The sequence below is a fragment of the Neophocaena asiaeorientalis genome, unplaced genomic scaffold (assembly GCF_003031525.2).
Source record: "Neophocaena asiaeorientalis asiaeorientalis breed wild unplaced genomic scaffold, Neophocaena_asiaeorientalis_V1.1 scaffold107, whole genome shotgun sequence".
In the NCBI taxonomy this organism is placed as follows: Eukaryota; Metazoa; Chordata; class Mammalia; order Artiodactyla; family Phocoenidae; genus Neophocaena; species Neophocaena asiaeorientalis.
The window spans coordinates 667,808-682,376 of NW_020173110.1; the positions used below are offsets into that span (position 1 = coordinate 667,808).

General features: G+C 34.9%; 1 protein-coding gene across 7 annotated transcripts in view; it reads right to left on the minus strand.

Annotated features, from left to right (window-relative positions):
• MIS18BP1 (MIS18 binding protein 1) overlaps nt 1–14,569 on the minus strand; it is a 58,594-nt gene that overhangs the window by 8,742 nt on the left and 35,283 nt on the right. For all 7 annotated transcript variants that reach the window (XM_024743422.1, XM_024743426.1, XM_024743425.1 and 4 more), the window contains 3 exons: nt 8,184–8,347; nt 4,514–4,674; nt 2,348–2,496 (listed from right to left, as the gene is read on the minus strand). In XM_024743422.1, the coding sequence (XP_024599190.1) occupies nt 2,348–2,496; nt 4,514–4,674; nt 8,184–8,347 (474 nt within the window). The remainder of the gene's footprint in view (nt 1–2,347; nt 2,497–4,513; nt 4,675–8,183; nt 8,348–14,569) is intronic.

Here is a 14,569-nt window from a genome sequence, read left to right on the forward strand (position 1 = left end):
AAATAGACATTTCTCCAAGGAAGACATAAAGATGGCCAACAAACACATGAAAAGATGCTCAACATCACTAATTATTAGAGAAATGCAAATCAAAACTACAGTGAGGTATCACCTCACACCAGTCAGAATGGCCATCATCAAAAAATCTACGAACAATAAATGCTGAAGAGGGTTTGGAGAAAAGGGAACCCTCTTGCACTGTTGGTGGGAATGTAAACTGGTGCAGCCACTATGGAGAACAGTATGGAGGTTCCTCAAGAAACTAAAAATAGAGTTGCCATATGATCCAGCAATCCTACTCCTGGGCATATATCCAGACAAAACTATAATTCAAAAAGATAACATGCACCCCTGTGTTCATTGCAGTATTATTCACAATAGCCAAGACATGGAAGTAACCTAAATGTCCATCAACAGATGAATGATGAAGATATGGTACATATACACAATGGAACACTACTCAGCCATGAAAAAGAATGAAATAATGCCATCTGCAGAAATATGGATGTACCTAGAGACTGTCATACAGAGTGGAGTTAAGTCAGAAAGAGAAAGACAAATACCATATGATATCACTTATATGTGGAATCTAAAATATGACACAAATGAACCTATCTACCAAACAGAAACAGACTCACAGACATAGAAAACAGACTTGTGGTTGCCAAAGGGGAGAGGGGGTGCAGGAGAGATGGATTGGGAGTTTGGGATTAGCAGATGCAAACTATTATATATAGAATGGATAAACAACAAAGTCCTACTGTATAGCACCGGGAACTATATTCAATATCCTGTGATAAACCATAATGGAAAAGAATGTGAAAAAGAATATATATATGTATAACTGAATCACTTTGCTGTACAGTAGAAATTAACATTGTAAATCAACTATACTTTAATAAAATAAATTTTAAAAAATTAAAAAAATTATATGATCAATATACTTTCACCTGCACTAAATACTAAATTAAAAATAATTTGTGGATTGCTAGGGAAAAATTATGTTTTTGCTGAATAAATGCAAATTAAAATTTCACTAAGCTTCATGAGAGTACTAAGTGCTTTTTTATTTTTTTCAGTCATGATCATCTGGCTTCTATCTCTCACACCCCATGGAAATTGCTCTTAAGATCAGCACTGGCCTGCTTAATTGCCAAATGAATAGCCTATTTTCAGGCCTCATTTTTACCATTTTCCATTTTTTTCTCTGTGTTATATGACTGTTGGCCACCCATATGTTTTCTTAATTTTATTTATTTATATTAAAAAATAATGCTTATATTCAAATCGTGTGAAATTCAAAAAAGTATTCCTCTTATTTGTCCCAAGCTATCTTAGTTCTTCTCCCTAAGGATCACCAATGTTTTCAGTTGCTTATGTATCCCTTCAGAGATATTTAATCACATAAAAGTAATTATGTGATTTTAATCACATAAAAGCAATATATTTAAATCACATAAAAGCAATTGTTTTATATTTAATCACATAAAAGCAATCACAAGTATATACACAGTCCCGATTTACACAAATTGTAACATATAATTAACCACATCTAACTTTTTGCATTTAATATATCTTGGACATTTTACCATAAGTACATAAAGAATTTCTTCATTAATGTCTATGGCTACATAATATATGAGAATTTATTTGATTAGTCCCTAATTGATAGACATTTGTTTCCAGTCTTTTGTCATTATAAACAATACTGCAATGAATTAGTTGTACATTCACAATTCTTGAAGTGGGACTGCTAAGTCAAAGAGCATATGCATTTATAATTTCGATAGATATCAACAAATTACTGCCTGCAGAGACTGAACTAATTTACCTTCTCACTAGTAATGCATGAGAATGGCTTTCCTTTTCTTGTTTATTTGTAGGAGTGTTATAACAGAGAAATTAGCCTTTTTCTTGTGATGAGTTCCACAGATTCTTTTCTCAGACTGTCATTTGTCTTTTGATTGTTTATGGTGGTTGGTACCAGGTAAAATGTTTTATTTTCTGTATGGTTGACTTTATCATACTTTTTGTTAGTGGCTTCTGGTTCTTCTGAGGTTATAAAATAATTCTCTAAGGTGTTTTTAAGGTATATTTTAGTTTAATTCTTTACAGGCAAAACTTTGACCCATTTGGAATCTAATGTAAAGTGTCACTTGTGTACTGACACTATTGAATAACATCCCTCCTTGTGGAAACTGTCCATCCTTGACTTCTAGGAACTATTCTTTCATGAGTTTTTAAAAATAATGATGACTCCTTTCATTACTGACATCTACTCTCTTCAACTCATGGAATATTAAAAGTTGATGCAGAGAATTACAGTATCATATGCACAAATACTTACCTATTTATAGAGGCTAGCATGCCAGGACTGACATGCTGACACTGAGGAGTTTTTGCCAGTGGAAAGATAACCGATGATGGAGTTGTTGGATTTCTGTCCATATTTGGCAGAATATCATCCTCTTCTTGACTGTCCCGGAAACTTGGTAACTAGAAAGCAAATATATATTACTGACAGCCACTCCTAAAAACGGAATTCCTCATTATCACAAATTGTTTTTTTGGGGGGATGATAAGTTGTTTTCTGTCTTATAATTTCACAACTGAGTAACTAAAAATATTAGTAGGTAGAGAACAGAGGCTTGGCCTCTAAAAAACTTAGTTTCTGTTGTGTAAAACAGAGGTAATGGACACACATTTCTAGCACTGTGTAGACCAGGGTCAGCAAATGTTTTCTGTAAAGAGTTAGACAGAAAATATTTTAGGGTTTTGTGGTCCATACAGTCTCTATTCCAAATACTCAGCTCTGCTGTTGAAGCAGGAAAGCAGCCATAGCTAACATGTCTGTGTTACAATAAAATATTGTTTACAAAAAAAGGTGATATGCCAGATTTGGCCTATGCACCAAGTATGCTGACCTCTGTGTAGACAGAACAAAACAAAACTGTAATTGATTTACTATTATGCTTGGTACTAAATAGACAGTCAAGCAGTATTAAACTTTTTGTGTGCATATATTTCCAATAAACAGCAATTCAATCCTTAATTAAGATTTTACTTACCTTTATATTAAAACCTTAGAAACAGTGGACTTCTGCCACAGAAAATGAACTAATTCACTGCTTTCTATTTCTATTGCTTTCAAAATGTTGCTACTGTTGCATTTAGGCCAAAACAAATATAGAACCTGAAATGATGGGGGAATAATATAAACGGTACAATGCCTAAGGGATCATGGTTTTTGTGCAAAGAACACAGTATGATTCTCAGATGGCTCCCTTAAAATACCTTCCTTCATAACCTGTGTAGGCAAAAAGAGAGCCCAGATAATGATGTTATTACTAAATTCTTAAAGCACTGTGTAGCCTTTTAAAATTGGAGATGATTTAACCACATTGTGAAATGGGTAGATGAAAAAATTACCCTTAAGTGTAGCTCACTAAAACAAATCTCAGTTTTTATGCTTAATAGTCCAGTTGTCTATATACATCCATTTTTGCATTACTTTAATCTTAATATTCTTAACATTTTATATTTAGAGTCTACAAAGTCTCAGATTTGCACTTAATATTTGCACTATATTTAACTGTGTTTATGAAGTACATCCTTACTGGATATACAGATTGTTTTCAGCTTTTTGCTGTGAAGATAAATGTACAAGGAGTATCTCTGTGAAGGTTTTTGCCTTCTTTTGAATTTCTTAGGATAAACTCCCATGAATAGATATAATCTTTATGGCTCTCATATGCTTTCCAAAAGATAAGATTCAATTATGTATACACTGACATATGACTATATCAACATGCCTACTGCTTTTTGTTAGTGAATATTTTAACTTATTTTTTTAAAAGATTCTGTAATTTAGAAGGTATATAATTTACTTTGTTTTCCTTTGATAGCTAGTTAAAATGCCCCTAAGTGTTCATTCAGCCTTTAAAATTTTTCTTGCCTACTTTTTTCCTGTGAGCTTGATACTTTTTATTATTCCAGTAACATCTGAATGAGTTCTTCATATTATACATATTATTGTCTTTATCTGTTGCAAATATTTTATCCCAGTCACTGAAGTTTTTAGTTTTGTGATTTTTCATACTACAAAAATTCTTGTATACATTCAAATCTGTCAATCTTATGCTGTCACTTAATCCCTCCTCCCAATTTACTATGCAGTAGGTAATAATCTTTTCTTATCACCCCCCCTTTTTAAGTTTGCCTTACTGCATATGAATTTTAAATATATATGTTTGGTCTATCTCTGGATTTTCTATTTGGTTCTACAACCATTACTTCTGAACCCCACTGAAGGGGAGACTCTGGCCACTGATGAGAATGGCATCAGAATGCTTCTTATACTATACTATACTTTACTATACTATACTTTGGCATATCAGTGAGGGCTATCAATCCTTGGCCTAAATATTAGGGATGAACACTAACCATACATAAAATGAAAGATATAAAAGTCAGTATAAAGAAAACAATGATTTCATACATTTAAGATGCTTACCAGTACTCTTTGATGCTGCAAAGGTGTTGTACTGAAAAAATCATCATGGTCATCTTTTGGCAACTGTTCCAGAAAATCCCTCATCTGCTGCTTCCTTTTAAGAGTTCCCACTTTGGCAGTTATCTTAATAGTTTGCTTCTTATCAGAATCACTGATCTTGCCTTAAGAGTCAGCAAAACATTTTGATAAGGATTTAGTCATTTATACTAACTGCTCTATAAAGTGAACAACCTTTGCAAATTCTGAATTGTGTATTTACATTAAATAAACTCAGTCTCTGTTGTTGATATTTCCAAGCCTCTAATATAACAAATGATTCTTTCTACACTGGGATCTGTGCAATGTGATTAGATTACAAGACTACTCAGGAAGAAATTATATTAGGATTAGGTAGCGTGAGGTTGAAAAGGTTCTTTACCTGTGAGAAAGGTTACCTCTCACACTTCTCTCGCTGACTACCTAACTTATTGATTTTGCTAAAATATAAACCTTATTGAATTAGGACAGGGATACTGAATATTCCCTAAAGCCTGGTATAGGACTTCTCTGGCAGAAACCCTGGCCAGGAGTGTGTACAACTAGGGACTATAAAAACTAAATTTACTGAGTTTTCTTATGAATTACTAGGGGGCCCTACCCAAGTGGCCTCAAATTAACTTAGACCCTTAGAACAATAATCCAGTTATTGAAATCTCTGGATCCAACTGCAGATTTCCTAGAACAAACTCAAAGCACAAGGCTGCTAAGGCTACTATTGATGTAAGTAAGTAGCTAGGTCAGACTTAAAAATTAAACAGATGATCCTTGGAGTTCTTCCTAGCTTTAAAATTTTAAAAACAACAAAAAATACCTATAATAAAACACATGGATAAATAGAAAATACATCTAATGAGTGATCAGAAATTGATACTGATCAGGAAACTTGCATAAGCCTTTTAGATAGCCTCATCCACCAGAGGGCAGACAGGAGAAGCAAGAACTACAATCCTGCAGCCTGTGGAACAAAAACCACATTCACAGATAGACAAGATGAAAAGGCAGAGGGCTATGTACCAGATGAAGGAACAAGATAAAACCTTAGAAAAACAACTAAATGAAGTGGAGATAGGCAACCTTCCAGAAAAAGAATTCAGAAAAATGATATTGAAGATGATCCAGTACCTTGGAAAAAGAATGGAGGCAAAGATGTAGAAGACGCAAGAAATGTTTAACAAAGATCTAGAAGAATTAAAGAACAAACAAACAGAGATGAACAACACAATAACTGAAATGAAAAATACACTAAAAGGAATCAATAGCAGAATAACTGAGGCAGAAGAACGGATAAGTGACCTGGCAGACAGAATGGTGGAATTCACTGTCATGGAACAGAATAAAGAAAAAAGCATGAGGAAAAATGAAGACAGCCTAAGAGACCTGTGGGACAACATTAAACGCCAACAACATTGGAAATTATAGGGATCCCAGAAGGAGAGAGAAAGAGAGGACCCAAGAAAATATTTGAAGAGATTACAGTCGAAAACTTCCCTAACATGGGAAAGGAAATAGCCACCCAAGTCCAGGAAGTGGAGAGAGTCCCATACAGGATAAACCCAAGGAGAAACACGCCGAGACACAAAGTAATCAAATTGGCAAAAATTAAAGACAAAGAAGAATTGAATACAGCAAGGGAAAAACTACAAATAACATAAAAGGGAACACCCATAAGGTTAACAGCTGATTTCTCAGCAGAAACTCTACAAGCCAGAAGGGAGTGGCATGATATACTTAAAGTGATGAAAGGGAAGAACCTACAACCAAGATTACTCTACCGGGCAAGGATCTCATTCAGATTTGATGGAGAAATCAAAAGCTTTACAGACAAGCCAAAGCTAAGAGAATTCAACACCACCAAACCAGCTCTACAACAAATGCTAAAGGAACTTCTCTAGGCAGGAAACACAAGAGAAGAAAAGGACCTACAAAAACAAACCCAAAACAATTAAGAAAATGGTCATAGGAACATACATATCAATAATTACCTTAAACATGAATGCATTAAATGCTCCAACCAAAAGACACAGGCTTGAATGCCTATCAGATTACCAATGGCATTTTTCACAGAACTACAACAAAAAAATCTTAAAATTTGTATGGAGGCACAAGACCCCCAATAGCCAAAGCAGTCTTGAGGGGAACAAACGGAGCTGGAGGAATCAGACTCCCTGACTTCAGACTATACTACAAAGCTACAGTAATCAAGACAATATGGTAGGGGCACAAAAACAGAAATGTAAATCAATGGAACAGGACAGAAAGCACAGAGATAAACCCACGCACCTATGGTCAATGAATCTATGACAAAGGAGGTAAAGGATATACAATGGAGAAAAGACAGCCTCTTCAACAAGTGGTGCTGGGAAAACTGGCCAGCTACATGTAAAAGAATGAAATTAGAACACTACCTAACACCATACATAAAAATAAACTCAAAATAGATTAGAGAAGTAAATATAAGACTAGACACTATAAAACTCTTAGAGGAAAACATAGGAAGAACACTCTCTGACATAAATCACAGCAAGATGTTTTTGATCCACCTCTTAGAGTAATGGAAATAAAAACAAAAATAAACAAATGGGACCTAATGAAACTTAAAAGCTTTTGCAAAGTAAAGGAAACTACAAACAAGACGAAAAGAGAACCCTCAGAATGGGAAATATATTTGCAAATGAATCAACGGACAAAGGATTAATCCCCAAAATATATAAACAGCTCATGCAGCTCAATATTAAAGAAACAAACAACCCAATCCAAAAATGGGCAGAAGACCTAAATAGACATTTCTCCAAAGAAGACATACAGATGGCCAAGAAGCACATGAAAAGCTCCTCAACATCACTAATTATTAGAGAAATGCAAATCAAAACTACAATGAGTTATTACCTCACACCAGTTAGAATGGTCATCATCAGAAAATCTACAAACAAATGCTGGAGAGGGTGTGGAGAAAAGGGAACCCTCTTGCACTGTTGGTGGGAATGTAAATTGACACAGCCACTATGGAGAACAGTATGGAGGTTCCTTAAAAAATTTTAAAAAACGAAAAATAGAATTACCACATGACCCAGCAATCCCACTACTGGGTTACCCAGAGGAAACCATAATTCAAAAAGACGCATGCATCCCAATGTTCACTGCAGCACTATTTACAATAGCCAGGTCATGGAAGCAACCTAAATGCCCCTCGACAGACAAATGATTAATGAAGATGTGGTACATATATACAATGGAATATTACTCAGCCATAAAAAGGAATGAAATTGGGTCATTTGTAGAGATGTGGATGAATCTGCAGACTGTCACACAGAGAGAAGTATGTCAGAAAGAGAAAAACAAATATCGCATATTAACACACGTATGTGTAACCTAGAAAAATGGTACAGATGAACCGGTTTGCAGGGCAGAAATTGAGACACAGATGTAGAGAACAAACGTTGGACACCAAGGGGGGAAAGCAGTGTCAGGGGGGTGGTGGTGTGATGAATTGGGAGATTGGGATTGACATGTATACACTGATGTGTATAAAATGGATGACTAATAAGAACCTGCGGTATAAAAAAATAAATAAAATTCAAAAAAAGAAATCGATACTGAGAACTAGGAAAAAACTATTTCCTACAAAGGTTACCTTTGGGGTTGACTGGCTTTTTCTTGGTGACATGTTTCTGAGATCTTTTTCCTCGGGGATCTTCCATGTATTTCCTCTGGCATTCATGAGCAGATCGAGAACCTACAGCCATAGCCACCTCTGACCAGAAACCAGGCTTGTGCTTTGGAAGAGATGCAAAAGCACTATCGAAGACCAAAAACAGTTAAAGAACAAGCAATTCAACTCAATAAAAAAATAACCTTCTGAAGGCATACTACTAAATCAAGGAGAATTACTGAGCTGAAGGAATTTTATCAAAATCATTCTAGATAACTATTTAGGAAGAAGATAGTATTCTCTCCACTTAATAACCTACTCTAATGCTTAAAATACAAAGATGTAAGTGTACATATCTAGTAGATGCCTTCTATTTTGTTGTAGTCTATTAAACCTGAAAAACCATGCCCAATCTTTCAACATTTTTTTCCTAAGTCCAACTAATCAGTGATTAGATCTTTGGGGGGACTCTAGCATGACTAACTTTTGTACACTGCTGTACAAATCTTACTGGTGCTAACTATATTGGAAGACAAGCTCCTAGTTTCTATATATTCCATGTTACAAACTCTTATTAAAAAGTGTTACGCTTGCTTTCATTCTATTATAATTTATAGAACACAATATTTTAGATATAATACTTAACTGAGGGAAATGAAAATTGAAATAGAAAAAAACTAAGTCAATATAAGGTAGTTCCCCAATTTAACAAACGAGTTTCATTCTAAAATCTCATTGCAAATGATTACAGTAAGTCCCCTACATATGAATGAATTTCGTCCTGAGACTGCATTTTTAAGTCCAATTTGTTGGTAAGTCCAACAAAGTTAGCCTAGGTATCCAACTAACACAATTGGCTATATAGTGCTATACTGTAATACGCTTATATTACTTTTCACACAAATAATACATTAAAAACAAACACAAAAATAAAAACATTTTTACTCTTACACTAAAGAACCTTGAAAAGTACAGTAGTACCAGCTACATCACCACTGCTTTTATGCTTGCATCCGGACATCCTGGGCTTGAAATAAAGATACTGTACTACTGTACTCGATACAATATTGTACAGTAAAGCACACAAAAGCAAAACTACCTGTAAAGGATGCACACACATGACAGTATACACTAGACATGTGAACTAACTTATGTGACTGGACATGTGAACACATGTTCGCATCTTCGGAAGTTCACAACTTGAAGGTTCAGATGTAGGGACTTACTGTATTTAGAACCTGGTATACATATTACTGCCCTCCCCCTCCAAGAGATTATATATTGTGGTTAGGCTGATAGTTCTGCCAGAAAAGATCTATTTAACTCACCAGTTAACCTATGCAGTGTTATGCTGGTAAATTTTTTACAACTACTTTTCTGGGGTTAAAAAGCCCCAATTTGGGGCTTCCCTGGTGGCGCAGTGGTTGAGAGTCCGCCTGCCGATGCAGGGGAATAACAAACGAGTTTCATTCTAAAATCTCATTGCAAATGATTACAGTAAGTCCCCTACATATGAATGAATTTCGTCCTGAGACTGCATTTTTAAGTCCAATTTGTTGGTAAGTCCAACAAAGTTAGCCTAGGTATCCAACTAACACAATTGGCTATATAGTGCTATACTGTAATACGCTTATATTACTTTTCACACAAATAATACATTAAAAACAAACACAAAAATAAAAACATTTTTACTCTTACACTAAAGAACCTTGAAAAGTACAGTAGTACCAGCTACATCACCACTGCTTTTATGCTTGCATCCGGACATCCTGGGCTTGAAATAAAGATACTGTACTACTGTACTCGATACAATATTGTACAGTAAAGCACACAAAAGCAAAACTACCTGTAAAGGATGCACACACATGACAGTATACACTAGACATGTGAACTAACTTATGTGACTGGACATGTGAACACATGTTCGCATCTTCGGAAGTTCACAACTTGAAGGTTCAGATGTAGGGACTTACTGTATTTAGAACCTGGTATACATATTACTGCCCTCCCCCTCCAAGAGATTATATATTGTGGTTAGGCTGATAGTTCTGCCAGAAAAGATCTATTTAACTCACCAGTTAACCTATGCAGTGTTATGCTGGTAAATTTTTTACAACTAGTTTTCTGGGGTTAAAAAGCCCCAATTTGTAGTGTTTGTCAATTTCGATGTTGTAAATACTCCTGTCGTGGATGATTTCAAGTTACCAACATGGAGTAAGAAATGTGCAACAGCACACAATTATAAAGAATTTCCACTACACAGATATGACAGATGTAAAGAACCTCAAGGGCACAGATAATAAAATATAGTAAAATAATTAGGAAGTGATGAGTTTAGAGTTTTAGTTTGTTTCTAATTTATTTAACCTTTAGTTTATATAATTTAATTTTTAATAATGATCATGAAACATTTAATTTGTAAAATTCATGAAAATTTAAGAAGCAACTTTTGTGAATAGATATGATCTAACTACAGAATACCACTCACTCGATGCATAAAAGGAGAACAAATACTTATGGGCATTGAACACTTAACAAATGTTCTACTCTTGCATAACTAATCATTCCACATGTGTTCTAAAGCAGAGAACTATAGGGAGGGGGCTCAAGCTTCCCTATCTGTGTACATAGCTAACATTCAAGTCTAGGATTGCCTAAAAGGACTATTTTGTCATAATAAAAATACTTAATGCACTTAGTAAGAAATTAGTCTGTAATGAACACATCTTCTCTAGTTAATCCCAGATAATTTAAAAAGGCAAATGTAATCATATCACTCCAGTCCTACTTAAAAATCACTTCATCATTTTTAAGCATAAAAACCTAAATATGATCTATGTTCTTCCTTGCCTGTCTATTCTCATCCTCTACAGCTCTTCCCTCACTTTCTGTATGCCAGTCATTTTGGCCTTTAGTATTTTTAAATATGCTCTCTTACTTTCTACTTTTACACACACTGTTTTACTTTAAAACGTACTTATCATGAATCTTTGGCCTAAATACTTATTTAACCTTCAAATCTTAGTTCTAGTATCTGCCTAAACTAAGTCAGATTTCCCTGATAAATACTGTCATAAACTTCTTACAGGGATTATTTGCTAAGTATCTGTCTACCCTACTAGGTTATAAGCATGATGGGGGGGGTACAAAACAGTGGGCTGCAACCAAGAATCACTTAAGGAGCTTATAGCAAAATGCAAGCAAGCAAGTAAAATAAGCGAACAGATTCATAGACTCCATCCCTGAAGATTTCAATACAGTAGGTCTGGGGCAGCAATCCTTTGCATTTTCCAAAAGCTCCTCATGTGATTATTTTGCTTTGAAATCAGCATTAGAATTGCTTTACGTTGTTTGTAAGAAAGAGGCATTACATCTGAGTGGAAAGTAGGAATAGGTGATAACAAGGAAATGTTACAGGGAGGAGGTGACATGTGAGATAAAATCTGAAGGATGGATAAAAATATAACAGGTGAAAATAAGGCCATAATATTGGCAAAGAAATGAAGACAAGGAAGAACTACATATGGTTAGGGAATGATATATAGTTCATATTTATAGAACAGGAAATTTCAAAGAAATAGCTGCAGGTCAAAGCTGTAAAAAACTAGAGAAGCATAAAACCCAAACCCAAACCTGCCATTTCTGAATATTTTAATAGAATGCAGTCTAGGCACTTTTTAAACAGTTTAAGTAAAATTGTCTTTTTGGGTATGGTTCTATGAATCTTAACAGATATATAACACAACAGATGGAACAGTTCCATCAGACTGAAAAAAACTCCCAGTGCTACCCCTCTGTGGTCCACCACTATAACCACTGGAAATCCCTGATCCATTTTCTTTCTTTTTAGTTCTGTCTTCTCCAGAACATAACATAAATGGAATCATATAGTATGTAACCTTTTGGGCTGGCATTTTTCACTCAGCATAATACCTCTGAAATTCATTCAAGTGGTTACAAGTATCAATAGTTCTTCCTTTTTATTACTCAGTAGTCCAATCACTATAAGATCATACCACAATTTCATTTATGAAGAAAGTATCATGAAAATCAGGCAGAGAAATGAGCTACGTAAAACCAAACTGTAACATTGTTTATGAACTTCTGGGCTCACACTGCAAATTTTGATATATTTTCTTTGTTGTTCAGTTCAGAATATCTTCCCTTGAGACTTCCTCTTTGACCCATAGATTATTTATAGGTGTGTTATTTATTTTTCAACCACTTGGAATTTTTTGTTTTCTTTTACGGACTTGTAGTTTAATTCAATTATGGCCAGAGAACACCCTTTATATAACTTCAGTTATACTCAATTCGTTAAGATTTGTTTTATGACCTAGTAAATGTTCTTTCTTAGTGAATAATCCACCTATCCTTAGAAATAATGTGTTTTTTCCCTGTTGGGTACACTATTCCAAAATGTCAGCTAGCACAGTTGGCTGATGGTGTTGTTCATTCAGTTCTTGTATACCCTTACTAATTATCTACTACTGCCATCAATTACCAAGAGAAGAATACTGAAGTCTCCAACTATAATTGTGGATTTGACTCTTTTCAGTTCAGTACTTTCCTTTTAGTTTTGTCAGATTTTGATTCATGTATTTTGAGGTTTTATTCTCAGGTGCATACACATTTAGGATTGTTAAGTCTTCCTGGTGAAATAGCACTTCTATCATTTTGTAATGTCCGTCTTTATTCTCGATATTTTCTTCATACTGAAATCTTTGATTAGTATTAGTATAGCCACTCCAGCTATCTATTGAATTTGCATGGCATGTATCTATCCTTTCACTTTTAACTTACCTCTGTCCTATTTGAAGTGAGTTTCCTTTATACAACACAGTGGGATCATGTTTTTAAATTCATTCTAACAATCTTTTAAATGGTATTTATATTATTAACATAATTAATGTAATGTATATTATTAACATAATTAATGTAATTGTTTTTCTTTGTTCCTCCTGTTTTCTATTTCCTTTTTCTGCCTTTTTTTTTTAGTATTTTAATTTATCTATTATATGTTTGAAGATATGTGTAGTTTTTTAGTGGCTGCTCTGGGGTTTACTATATACATACTGAACAGTCAACTTAGAATCAGTATCTTACTGCTTCAAGTAAAATCTTACCATCATATAAGCCTCTTCCTCACTTGTCTTCTGTATCACATTTATAAACACTGAAGAACTCCATCATGCAATGCAATATTTGCCTTAAACCGCTAAACATTTACAAGAACTCAAGAGAAGTCTACTGTATTTACCCAGAGTTGCCATCTGTCTTCCTATTCCTCCATTCCTGATACTGACTGCCTCTTTGCTCTCTCATCTCATTCTGCTATTGAGCCTATCCAGTGAGTTTTTATCTTATTTTTCAGTTCTAAAATTTCCATTTGATCCTTATTTACATTTTCTATTTCTTGCTGAGACATTATAAATTTCTGTTCAAGAATGTTTGCTTTTAGTTCCTGAAGCATTTTTATATACCTGCTTCAGAATCTTGTAAGATAATTCCAACATCTGTGTCAATCCCAGCATTCGCATCTGTTTATTATTTTTTCCATAAGAGTTGAAATTTTCCTGGTTCTTTGTATGCTAAGTAATTTTGGATTATTTCCTAGACATTTTGAATGACAAAACTCTGGGTCTTATATATATTTTATAGAGAATATTAATATTTTTGTTTTAGCAGGCAACCAACCTGGCTGTAACCTGAGCTATAAATTCCAGTCAGTCTTCTGCGGTTGCAGTTTCAGTGTCAGTTCCATTTTTAAAGCTTTGCAGTGTTATTAGGATATACTGCATGTTGGACACTGGGTGGCTGGCCTGGAAACTGCATGGTGGTCTACCATTTAGTTCAGTTCTCAAAGTCTTGGGTATGCTGTTTAGGATCAGATCCACAAATGGGCAACTCAAGGGTGAGCCTAAAAGTTCATAAACAACTTTATAGGGTTGCTTTCCCTAGGTCCTCCCTCTCTGCAGTCTGGTTCCCTAGGGTTCCCATTTTTGATTCTCTGGCAGAAACCTGGGGTTTTAGTTACCCAGCTCTGCTGCACACTTTATAAAATTGTGTCTTTCTCAGGGCCAAGCACAGGACAGAAAGAGAAAATTGCAAAATGGTTTGCCCCACCCTTTTGAGACCTCTACCCGAACTGGAGAGGAAGGTTCCGCACTTTCAGAGTTTTAGGTACGTGTGATGCATCAGTGACACAACTGATGCTGTGATGCTTGCTCCTGCTGGATTGTATGGGTACTGGGTTGTAAGAGAAAGGAGAAAAGAAAAAGAAACAACTGAGAGATTTCCTCTACTGTTTCTGAGTGTTAGTAATCCCCCTTCCTGTTCAAGCCATAACTGAAGGGCTTCTCTTTGAA